At 37.5% G+C, this 12,963-nt stretch overlaps 1 protein-coding gene across 3 annotated transcripts in view; it reads right to left on the bottom strand.

The window, feature by feature from the left end:
- The window catches only part of LOC128211230 (antiviral innate immune response receptor RIG-I-like), a 39,507-nt gene extending 29,707 nt beyond the window's left edge, over positions 1-9,800 (bottom strand). For 2 of the 3 annotated variants that reach the window (XM_052915782.1, XM_052915783.1), the window contains exons 1-2: positions 9,547-9,800; positions 8,922-9,062 (exon numbers count right to left, since the gene is read on the bottom strand). In XM_052915782.1, the coding sequence (XP_052771742.1) occupies positions 8,922-9,060 (139 nt within the window). In that variant the 5' untranslated portion in view covers positions 9,061-9,062; positions 9,547-9,800. Of the gene's footprint in view, positions 1-8,921; positions 9,063-9,546 lie in introns of those variants that run through there. The other variant, XM_052915784.1, reaches the window with a different exon arrangement.
- Between the last annotated feature and the right edge of the window lie 3,163 nt (positions 9,801-12,963).

The following is a 12,963-nucleotide window of genomic DNA, read 5'->3' as shown; positions in this document are numbered from 1 at the left end:
GGTGTCAACACTATCTGAATTGTTTCCTTGCTGAACTCGTTTACAATAAGGTTAATTTGTACTAGGGATGTGGATGCATTCAATAAAGCATTATTATTGTATGTTGACAAAATAATTAGTTTTGGATTCCAGACTGAGAATAAACCTTGCTATTTAGGACTGGAATGAGAATGTTGATTCTAAACATTTGAGAGTGATGTCCGATACAGAAAATAAGATTTAGTCGAAATAACAAAATGCCAGTCAGGAACAAGAAAACGATCATTTCAAAGAAAACATCTGTTAAAGATGGCTTGGTACGTCATCTTTATTTCATATGGCTCAAGACCACAGTTATCTGCCCCCCGTTGACCAAAGATCCGGATGTGAATACAGAAAAAAAGAGTGCTTGTGTTCAAGTATCAATATTTTATTAAAATTGAATGAAAAAGAAGCAAAAAATGTTCTTTTTGCAGAGAACTTGACTGAATTTGACACTCTATTGCAGAAATTGATAGTTTTCAATGTAAATATTGGAAAAATCATAGCTTGTGGAAGTCTGAAAATTAGTTGTTTGTAGCCGATTGACTCCCTGGCGGAAGGGTTATGTATTTGAACTCAATTTTGACAGTCGGGTCAATGGTCAACATGGTGTTTTCTTGTGATTATATTTTGTGTCTTGAATTGTTCTAGAGATGCCATGTCCTTGTTTTTCAATTGGGGTGTGTATCAAGTCAAAAGCCAGGTTAGTGTCTATATGAAACATATAGTAAAAATAACTGTGGTCTCACGCCTGATATAGAGGAAGCTTTTGGAGGGGTGGCCTATTTTAAATTGTTATAAATTCTTAATTTATACAGCTATCTGGTTAAAATTTGGCCAGTTGACAGTGCTTAGCCATAGAATATTGGTGTTTGAGTATGAAATGTGAAAATCTTATATAACATAATATAAATTAATAATATATAATTTTCTTATATATTTTTGACATTTTAAAAAAAAACTACTTTCACTTTCAATTTAATGTTTGGAAATAGTTCCAAATGATGGTAACTAATGAATGAAAGCCTCACTTTCAATTCCAAAGTATAAATGGAGGGATTTTTAAACATAGGAAGCAGAACCAGGAGGAACTGTCTGTAGTGAGGTACGGGTTTGACCAATTTACAGTTTCCCCTTCTGACATAAGGTAAATATTGACTTTTTCTTATTCGTATTTTTCAAACAAAGAATTCATGAAATACCAAAAGAAAAGTATGTTTGAATAGAAAAAAAACCTGAAATCAGTAAGTTTGATCATTATAATATTGAAAAGTTACCATTTATCGGGTAAATTTGGCGTAAATACTATCAAATATTTTTATCGTTTACGGTTTTCAAGGGCGCTGCCATCTTGGAGACGCTGCCTACGTTCTTTTGTTAAACGGCTTTTCATTGGCTAATTTCGGCCAATCGTAATGAAACTGCGTATGCTTATAGACAACTTCCTTACAAATCCTGTCGTGTGAAAAAATTGAGGGAAAACAACCAGAAAACATTTATTTCCGAGTTTGAAAACTGGTAAGTAAAAACCTGCCCAAAAATCGCTAATACCCTATAAGAAAAAGAAAGAAAGGTTTCATAGTGTAGTTTGATCTTTTCTTAACCTTGTTATTGCATGTACATTCTGTTTTGTTGTTTCGCGATTTTTCGCCAGTGCTCCGAATAATCCCCCCCTTGTGAAATTTTTGTCATATATTTTCGCGATGTAAACAAACGGATCCTACATTATATATTCTTGTCCTATTTTGCTTGTAGTGACTTCAGGTTTATGAATTAAGACAAATTACTATAGTAAAATGCTACATAAAGAAGTAATTGTGTTCTGACATATTTTTAACTTTTTGTAAATAATTTTAATAACTATTAGTTCAGAATGAAATGTAAAAATGATAATTTGTCGATGGCATTGTTTACTGAATATACGGGCACTGTCAATTCTGCATGGCAATATATTTTGAACGTCTCATTCGGACAAATATTATCTAGTTACAATAGGATGCAGGATTTTTGCACATAGATGTACAATTTGCCTTGTTTTTTGGTTTTAGTCATGACTGACACAAGCAGTTCCAAGTCAGAATCTGACTCAGATATAGAATATTTCAACACATGTAACCCTGACAGGCCTGCAGAGACAACAGTTACACGTACAGATCAAATCCAAGAACCTGAGCCTGAGGCCATCAGTTACAGCCAGATGTCTACACAACCCCCAGAACTTGCAGAAGACATAGTATTAGTAATAACTGATAGTGAAACTGAAAGTGAATCAGAACCTGAGCCTGAGGTAAGTGTTGGCATGATGTAAATGCTCATATTTATTGCTTAATTTATTTTTTATACATTATGCCTATTTTATGTTTTAACTATATTGCGAGAACGTCTTTCAGACAAAATCGCTAAGAAACTAGTTTGATAATGTGATTTTTTTGTGTTAACCCTTTGTGTTTAGTAACTTGATATATATTTTCAGGAAAATATTGATAGCGACGTTGACTTGTTTACTGGAGAAAGAACTGTCAAACCAGGAAACAGTGGCCTGCGTAGACCCCATGAGGCTGTTGAGCCATCAGAAGTAAGTTTGAATTGTTCTTTAATATAAAAATCTTGTTACATGTATGAAAAGAATGTACTTGTTTATTACAGTTTTGAATTGGCTGACATGGCCAGGTGCCTGGGTTTCTTGGATTTCACTGCCATCTGAACAATGTATATTATAATTATGTAACACATCTCAACCTCGGAAGTTCTTGGGCGAATATAAAAAATCACTTCACATTCACTACAAACTTGCACATTCTTGCTCCAGATAAATACAATTTTTTACACTGTCATTAAGACAATGAATGTTATTGCAGTCAGATTGTCCTCTGGTGAAAAGACACAAATGTAGGGAGTGTGGGCAGAGACGGTACCTGCCAGGCTGTTGGCTGCCAGACACTTATAGCAGTGCTAGCTCAAGCTCGGTAAGTAAAGTCTACATATATATGTGTGTGTATATAATATATAGTCCATATGTGTATTTAACATTGTAGAGACACATTGCTAACCTTGCTAATTGTAGATTTCCTGCTTTTCCTCACCTGCATATTGCAATGCTATTAATATGCATGCTCTCCTTTTGGTGGAAGATATTATATTAGCGTAGTGCTTTCAGATACTGTGGAATCATTTATATTTTTATGTTTCCAAATTTTGCACAAGAATTAGTGTGCTCATAAATAAGCAAATTGTTTTATCTGGCTTTTCAATTTGAGTTTTTATACGCCTGTCTTTTGTAGGACTTATTCTGTCATGGCATTGTCCGTCTGTCTGTCCGTCCATCTGTCTGTAGACAATTTCTTATCTGGCTTATAATCCCACCACCCCGCGAAGCTCATTTCCAAATGTGAAATATAAAAAGAAACATAACAATATAAAATGATACCACAGTAAATAGATTTTCTTGTATTATGGCTTGCTTTCTTACCCATTTCAGGATAGTGAATAGTGCATGTTAACCATTAACTAGTAGCAATGAAGAATAGCAATGTGCTTAACCATTACAAAGAGACTAACAAAAACTGTGCTGTTGATTTCATAAAATCCAATGACCAAAGTTCTTGTCCAGCTACTCATGATGCTTATATTAAATCTTTTGAAGCTTTCATTGAAAAAGTTAAGAAATTACAAAAAAACAAACATAGACCAAAGGGAGCTGCTGACTTGGAATTGTTTCTTGATGAAGACTATAAATTCCCACAAGCACAGTTACAAAAAAGAGTTCCACATGTCACAACAAATGAAGATTTAGACTTAAAGAACTCCCTGATAACTTCAAAAGTAAATGAACAAACAAAAAAATTAACAGAAAAACTTGTAGAAACTGAAACACTATTGAAAGAAAAAGATTCTGAGCTTCAGCTGAAAGAAACAGCCATATCTTCGGTTAAGTCAAAGTTAGTGTCTACTCAGTTAAACTTGAAGCGAACAAAAGCAAGAGAAACTTACTCACAACAAAAAATACAAAAGCTTGAACATCGTGTAACTGGGGAATGTTGCCAAGAAAGCAAAAATCGTATTAAAGAATTAGAAAAAGAGCTTGCTGAAAAAGATAAGGTTATTGCTGATCTCAGTGAAAATGTTCAATACTTATCAGACTTACTTAATGACAATAATTTAGAAAACAGAACCATTAACATTTTTGATGAGATAAGTCAACGTTACACTCCAAGTTTTAAAGAATGTGTTTATGAACTATTGAGGCTTCAAGTGAGTGCATCTAAAGTCGGATCTATTGTTGAATCTGTTCTAAAATTGATGAACTGTTCTGCCAATAGACTTCCTTCAAAACCTACTGTGTTGAATATGAATCTGCAAAGGTTATGTCTCTCACAAGCCCAGATAGCAGAAGTGTTTGCTAAAGGTGAAAATACGTGTCTTCTAACTGATGAAACATCTAAATTTGGCTCAAAGTATATGGGTTATGAGGCATCAGATTCTTCAGGACAGTTGTGGGTATTAGGTCTCAGAGATATTGAAACAAAATCCTCAGAGGATACATTGAAAGTGTTTAAAGAAATTTTGTCAGATATTGATAATATTTCAAATTCAGACAGTGTTTCCCGAGAAATTGTGGCGCACATTTCAGCAACAATGTCTGACAGGGCAGCAACAGAATGAAATTCAATTCATTGCTTGAATGCTACAGGAAAGAAATCATTCCATTAACTTACCATAACTATGATCAATTCAGCAATGAGGAAAGGTCGTCTCTGGAAAATTTGAACAACTTCTTTTGTGGTTTGCACGCCTTGGTGAATTACGCAGAGACAAGCCAGAAATGCATGTCAGAAGTAGAGAAAGAGATATTTGATGACGCGCCACCAATCACTGACAGCTCCTTCAGACAGCAGAATGAGCCAGGCACCTGTCGACTAGTTCGTACAGCATCAAAAGCTTTTGGCGAATGAAGCGGTGGAGATCAAAAAAGTGGATGCCAGGGTCCATTCCAGACATTTGTCGAAGACTTTTTGAAGGAGAAAAACTTGAATTCTGTACCTCTCAAATCCTACAGGGGATCAAGGTTTAATATATTGTTCAGCAATGCGTGTTCTGTTTTTTTTTTGCATGAAAAGATGATAGAATTTCTTGAGACATATGGAGCTGAGAATAGACTATTAAAAGCAGTTTTGTTTGATCTGAAAGTCCCAGAGTATATTGCTGGCATTAAAGCCCTTGGACTCATATCTAAGTTTATTACAGGTCCTCTTTGGTCAATCCTTGAAGACAAAAGTGTTACCATTGTAGATATGAATGAAATATACCACCAGCTAGTGATCTATCTTGACAGTGCTGTTAGGGACATTGATGGATTCATGACTGGACAGTTAGTGTTTGATTACCGTGTAGTGAGAGACCAATTCCTGGAGTGCCTGACTCAACCACGGCCGTATGATCAAGTAGTTGAAACATACTTACAGGTGATACTGTCGGCATTGACTAAACTAGCCAAGAAATTATATGCTGATCATCTACCAGGAGGTAAACTGCGAACAAATGAAATTAAAACTGTGGCTGCACCAAAAACGTCGTGTTTCGCAGAAAGTGTTTTCGGGCAGATGGACCACATGCTAAGAACAAAACCAAACATCTCAACACTAGCAGCTGAGGCAAGCATAATGTTTGCAAATAATAACACACTAGAGTGGCTACAATCTAAGATAACAAAGGAAAGATCACAGGTTATTAAAACAGCATCAAGGAATGTACCATCAATGCGAAGGAAATACAAAGAAAGAATTGACACAATCAAGGAACAGAGGAGAATAAAATTACAAGAGAAAATTAGGAAGAAAGAACAGGCAGAGAGAGATAGAATTGAAAAACAAGAAAACTACACTCGGGAAATAATCATCCATGGGCTGTGGCAGTCGCAGGCAGAGATTGACCAAATGTTGGCTTCATATGAAACTAACCAACAAAAAATCCAAGCACTAAAAACTCAGCTCAAATTTCGAAGGCAAGTGTTGTGTCAAGTGCCCGAAAACAAATCTGATTTTAATATCACAAAGAGTGTAGGGGGACAGAAAAGAAAGAATCTAACTGTGGAAGAACTAACAAATAATTTAAAACTACTTGTTCAACGAGCTATTGTGAAAGACCGAGAAAGTGATGAGCAGGTCCACATGCTAGTGGGAAAAAAGATAAAGCACAGGTTTAAGGAGACAGTGGTAGAAAATGGCGAAAAAGTAGATGTACTCAAGTGGTACACAGGGAAAGTGATTTCTCAGGTAGAACTCCTTACTCCTAATCTAGGCACTCATTAAAAAAGGTGTAGGAAATAAACACATATCATTTGTGAGCAACTTTCGATTAAATGTTTCAGCTTGACAATTCAACCTATTTATGCTTAATATTCCTTTCAGCTGATAAAATACTTTTGATTTGGTAATGGGGCTTTAAACTACATGTATTTATAACTGGAATAATCTTGATTAATACAGTGTTTGCCTAGGTTGTTTAAAAATATCATATATTTGAACTTGTGTGTTTCAGGTACCCTGGTTCCGGGAATGGTTTAATGTCTTGTACGACAACGACCCTGCCGTGTATACACTCAGACACTTGCCAACGGACCTAGACAGAGAAGATCTAAAAATCATTGTATAAAGATGTCAGTTGTGTTTCTCAAATTCCTGATTTAACACTTAAATACCACTTGTTGATACATGAACTTCATCACGCCTGTGCGTTAAGATATTGTCAAACATTTAGAAATTTAACTGCACTCCAACTGTATATTTTATATGAATGTGTGAATTTTTTACAGTGAAATGGTTGTATATCTAGTTTTAAACATCTCTATACAGGATTAAATGACATGTGATTGTTGTGAATGAACATTTTGCAGTGTTTCGGTCATATGCCAAAATGCCGACATCTTTGTCAGAAAATTGCCCATTTCTTAAAATTTCAAAATGCCATAACTTTTTTATTTATAAAGATATCAAACTGAAATAAAGACCATTGTCCTGCATTTCTGAAGAGCTTTAAAATGGTATATAACAATGTATATTTTTAAAAAAAAAAAATGAAAAACCCTTTCCTCACTACTGTCTGTTGAAGAACCAGCCAGACAGCCCCCCCCCCCCCCCCACCAAGCTGCCCACCAGAGGCCAAGCTGTACTTGGTGTTTTGCCAACATGCTGTAATTTGTAAGTACTTCAAGATAATATATTAGAAAATTGTATCCAAACTAAAGTACAAAGTGAGACAGTTTGGTCATAAAAGCCCATTGAGACTGTTTGTTCCATTCCTAAATGAATTTCTTTCATGTTGTCAATCATTTCTGATGTGGCTTTGATAATAATATTATTTTCTAATGAAACTGCTGACTTGTATCAGTCTTTGGTCTGTATTGTGCATCTATTCACACATTTTGTTTGCTCTTTTAAGCAAACATTACATTAATTGCAAATTATATAAGCAATTAAACAAAACTTACTGCACATAGGATGCAGAATGATGTTTTATTTAGTGTGCATATGATTTTCAGCTTATGGACAAGAAAACATATACTTTAACAATCACAGCAACACAATGAGATCCCAATTTTAAAGAAATAATGCCACCTTTCATTAATTCATTAATTCATTCTATCAATCATTCATATATATTCATTAATTCATTCATTTATTCAGTTTACTTATTGAAAAACTTAACATTTCTCAAGGCAAAATAAATAAAAAGTGAGCAGCTTTCATAAAGAATAGAGCCTTTTCCCTTAATGCATTAAAAACACAACCTTAACACATTATAAATGTTTTAAAAACCCTAATTTATTGCTTATTTTAATAGCCAGCCTGGTTGCTGTAGCCACAGAGGAATTTTCAAGGACAAGAACCAGTGCTGGTAAAACTGTGGTCTCGTGTGGTTTTCCATACCGGCTCTCGGCAAGGATTTTCAAGAAAGGAATACCATCTCCAAGTAAGAAGAAATTCTAAGCATGTCTGGTTTGAATGCTTGCAAAATGCATCTGGGTACTCAATAAGATGAGATTTACCTTTGAGTTGTTAAAAACTGATTGCAAAATGTACAAAAGACTATATATTCTATTAAATTTGTCCTGAAAATCTTTGAATTCATGAACTTTTCTGCACATTTATCACATTTATGACTATATTAAAGGTTGTGTATGCCTCAAATGAGTGTTTACAGACCCTCTTCAAACTTTAACAGTAGTGGCAGATAGTTTTATTTGTGTAAAACATTGCTTTTGTGTCTTGCTTGCAGATCATGATGTGCCAATAAGCTCCAGTTAGCTGCGGCCTTTTCCCAGGCGGTAGTCCTGCAATCTGAATCCAGGAGATGCAGCTCTGAATCCAATATTTCAGAAGAATGAAGATGTTAGTCAACTCTGTAGTACTTGTTTGTGTGTAAATGATTCCAATGAGTGAGATTTATAGCAAATCAGGTGTAAATAAGCATCTTATAGACAATGGTGAAGTGCTGTACTCTGAATTTAATGCCAAATCTAGCCTTCAAAACAGATTCTTAAAGTAATTTTTTTTTAAAAATGGGCATAATAATGCTGTCTCTGCATTTTCTACATCATGTAGCCACCTCATACATGAAAATAATAGCAGTTGTCATGAATCTTTAAGTTTTGGTGTGTTTTTTGCCATTTCCTTTGTTGCGCCATTTGTCCCGGAAGCCAACAATTTGGCATATAGTGTTGTTTAGACTGTCTATTAACACATGATCACTAAATTTCTTGTGTTAAATTGAACAGTTCTGTTACCTTTGTATATAAGTGGACCAGAAAAGCAAAAATATTTACAATAAGCCACTCCCCATTTACTCGCTGCCGAGGCAGCGAATTAGCTTTAACTTCAAATTATCAAGTTATTTTGACGTACCTTTGCTATAACATTCCAATCTGAGAAGATCTGTCGATTGAATGAAGGTGCGAATATGGGGAAGATATGCCAGAATATTCGCTTTGATAATGTCATCTCTGGGCAAATCATCAATACTAGACCCTTCAAGTTCTGCCATTTCTGAAGACAGATACACCATCTACTAGTATATATATATACATATAACAATTAACAAAATCAAGTGATTTTAAATTCATGAATAGGGTTTAAAGGCAGCCGATACATAGCAGCATGTATGAACGTAATTGTTCATTTAAATTTTAATTGTTAAACAGTGAGTTAACGTTACACCAATCCCACATTAAAGTTAGTGTGTGCGATTTCCAGGCGTGACTAGTGCGTTACATCACTATGGGGGACACAGCCTATAATAGTTCTACCACTGTCAGAAAATGCTCTTTATGTCAAAAATACATCAGCCTCTCTAAAGTTTTCTACACTTGTCGTTATTTTGTATTTTAACATTAAAATAAGATCTACCAACGCAAATGTTTTAGTAATCTGTGGAATATATATATATATATAAAAGCATTGAAAATTGAATCCATCATAAATTATAAATACACATTTATCATAAACAAAACTGAAATACAAAAAAACCTACATGAATGGTATAGAACGAGCCCAGCAGGCAACAATTTCAGTATAAATATCCTGGCTATGGCCGCTTTATTAGGAATAAAGAAAATAAACCTAACACAAATCAACAAACACAAAATTATTTTTTCGTCTGTCAAAACATAATCTTAGCTAATCAGTCCAGTTCACTACTTTGGAAATCCCCAAGATTTAAATAGATTGTTTTATTCCGTGAGAGCGGTGGTAGTATAATGCAAGGCCGGGTTAAAGTATGGTAAGTGTTTGAGATGACGTGTATTAGAGATAAATTTAGATTTTTAGAAATAAAACGCACTTTTCACTTTCGTTTTAAACATGCCTTGCAAACGCACACACCAATGTTTTGTTTTTTATGTGTATTGAACTCGAGTTCAATATAAAATTATTTTTGGTGGTTCAAGGAAAATTAAACTTATAAATTATACAGTAGACACTGGGTGACACAACATCCGATTCAGTAAAAAATACCCAATCCTAGATACATGTAAGTCTTATTTAATTCCACTTCGGACTTGAAATGCTTCAGGATATTTATTCAGTATTTGGTATTTTTTATAGCAGAATAATCATTTCCAAAATGCCTAAACACAAATTTGACTGATGCATAGTATTTCCAGCACAAACAGTAGCCAGCGTGCGCTATGTGGTGTGGACCGTCAACCTATAACGTATGTTATATGGGGCACTATTCACGACGCAAACAGAGGGCGTGTGTGGGGGGGGGGCGCGTGTGTGTGTGTGCGTGTGTGTGTGCGCGCAAAGGGGGGGGGGGGCGCAACCTATACTGTAGCAAGAGTACGGAATGCTTTAGATTCCTAATATGGTGGGTACAACCTATAACGTAAACATCGTGCGTTATATCCCTATGGGCGATACAGACTATAACGTAGACATTGTGCGTTACATCCCTATGGCGGACACAGCCTATAACGTAAACATCGTGCGTTACATCCCTATGGCGGACACAGCCTATAACGTAAACATCGTGCGTTACATCCCTATGGCGGACACAACCTATAACGTAAACATCGTGCGTTACATCCCTATGGGCGATACAGCTTATCACGTAAACATCGTGCGTTACATCCCTTTGGGGAACACAGCCTATCACGTAGACATCGTGCGTTACATCCCTATGGGGGACATAATCTATAACGTAAATATCTTTCGTTTCATCCCTATCGGGGGCACAAACTTTAACGTCAACATTATGCGTTACATCCCTATGGGGTGGGCACAACCTATAACGTAAGTATCATGCGTTACATCCCTATGGGGGACACAACCTATCACGTAAATATCATGCGTTGCATCCCTAAAGTGGGCGCAACCTATAACTTTAACAGCGTGCGTTACATCCCTATGGGGGCATATCTTGCGTAACATCCTTATTTGGGACACAAACTATAACGTAAACATCGTGCGTTACATCCCTATGGCGGACACAGCCTATAACGTAGACATCGTGCGTAACATCCCTATGGGGGACACAGCTTATAACGTAGATATCGTGTGTTACATCCCTATGTGGGACACAACCTTTCACGTAAACATCGTGCGTTACATCCCTATGGGACACAGCCTATAACGTAGACATCGTGCGTTACATCCCTATGGGACACAAACTATAACGTAAACATCGTGCGTTACATCCCTATGGCGGACACAGCCTATAACGTAGACATCGTGCGTTACATCCCTATGGGGGACACAACCTATAACGTAGACATCGTGCGTTACATCCCTGTGGGGGACACAACCTATGACGTAGACATCGTGCGTTACATCCCTATGAGACATCGTGCGTTACATCCCTATGGGGGACACAACCTATAACGTAGACATCGTGTGTTACATCCCTATGGGGGACACAACCTATAACGTAGACATCGTGCGTTACATCCCTATGGGGGACACACCCTATAACGTAGACATCGTGTGTTACATCCCTATGAGACATCGTGCGTTACATCCCTATGGGGGACACAACCTATAACGTAGACATCGTGTGTTACATCCCTATGGGGGACACAATCTATAACGTAGACATCGTGTGTTACATCCCTATGGGGGACACAGCCTATAACGTAGACATCGTGTGTTACATCCCTATGAGACATCGTGCGTTACATCCCTATGGGGGACACAACCTATAACGTAGATATCGTGCGTTACATCCCTATGGGGGACACAGCCTATAACGTAGACATCGTGTGTTACATCCCTATGAGACATCGTGCGTTACATCACTATGGGGGACACAGCCTATAACGTAGACATCGTGCGTTACATCCCTATGGGGGACACAACCTATAACGTAGACATCGTGCGTTACATCCCTATGGGGGACACAGCCTATAACGTAGACATCGTGTGTTACATCCCTATGGGGGACACAACCTATAACGTAGATATCGTGCGTTACATCCCTATGGGGGACACAGCCTATAACGTAGACATCGTGTGTTACATCCCTATGAGACATCGTGCGTTACATCCCTATGGGGGACACAACCTATAACGTAGACATCGTGCGTTACATCCCTATGGGGGACACAACCTATGACGTAGACATCGTGCGTTACATCCCTATGGGGGACACAACCTATGACGTAGACATCGTGCGTTACATCCCTATGGGGGACACAACCTATGACGTAGACATCGTGCATTACATCCCTATGGGGGACACAACCTATGACGTAGACATCGTGCGTTACATCCCTATGGGGGACACAACCTATAACGTAGACATCGTGCGTTACATCCCTATTGGGGACACAGCCTATAACGTAGACATCGTGTGTTACATCCCTATGGGGGACACAGCCTATAACGTAAACATCGTGTGTTACATCCCTATGGGGGACACAACCTATAACGTAGACATCGTGCGTTACATCCCTATTGGGGACACAACCTATGACGTAGACATCGTGCGTTACATCCCTATGAGACATCGTGCGTTACATCCCTATGGGGGACACAGCCTATAACGTAGACATCGTGTGTTACATCCCTATGGGGGACACAGCCTATAACGTAAACATCGTGTGTTACATCCCTATGGGGGACACAACCTATAACGTAGACATCGTGCGTTACATCCCTATTGGGGACACAACCTATAACGTAGACATCGTGTGTTACATCCCTATGAGACATCGTGCGTTACATCCCTATGGGGGACACAACCTATAACGTAGACATCGTGCGTTACATCCCTATGGGGGACACAACCTATGACGTAGACATCGTGCGTTACATCCCTATGGGGGACACAACCTATGACGTAGACATCGTGCGTTACATCCCTATGGGGGACACAACCTATAACGTAGACATCGTGCGTTACATCCCTATTGGGGACACAACCTATGACGTAGACATCGTGCGTTACATC

Source organism: Mya arenaria, chromosome 12, assembly GCF_026914265.1.
Source record: "Mya arenaria isolate MELC-2E11 chromosome 12, ASM2691426v1".
Lineage (NCBI taxonomy): Eukaryota > Metazoa > Mollusca > Bivalvia > Myida > Myidae > Mya > Mya arenaria.
This window is presented reverse-complemented; position numbering and strand designations above follow the sequence as displayed.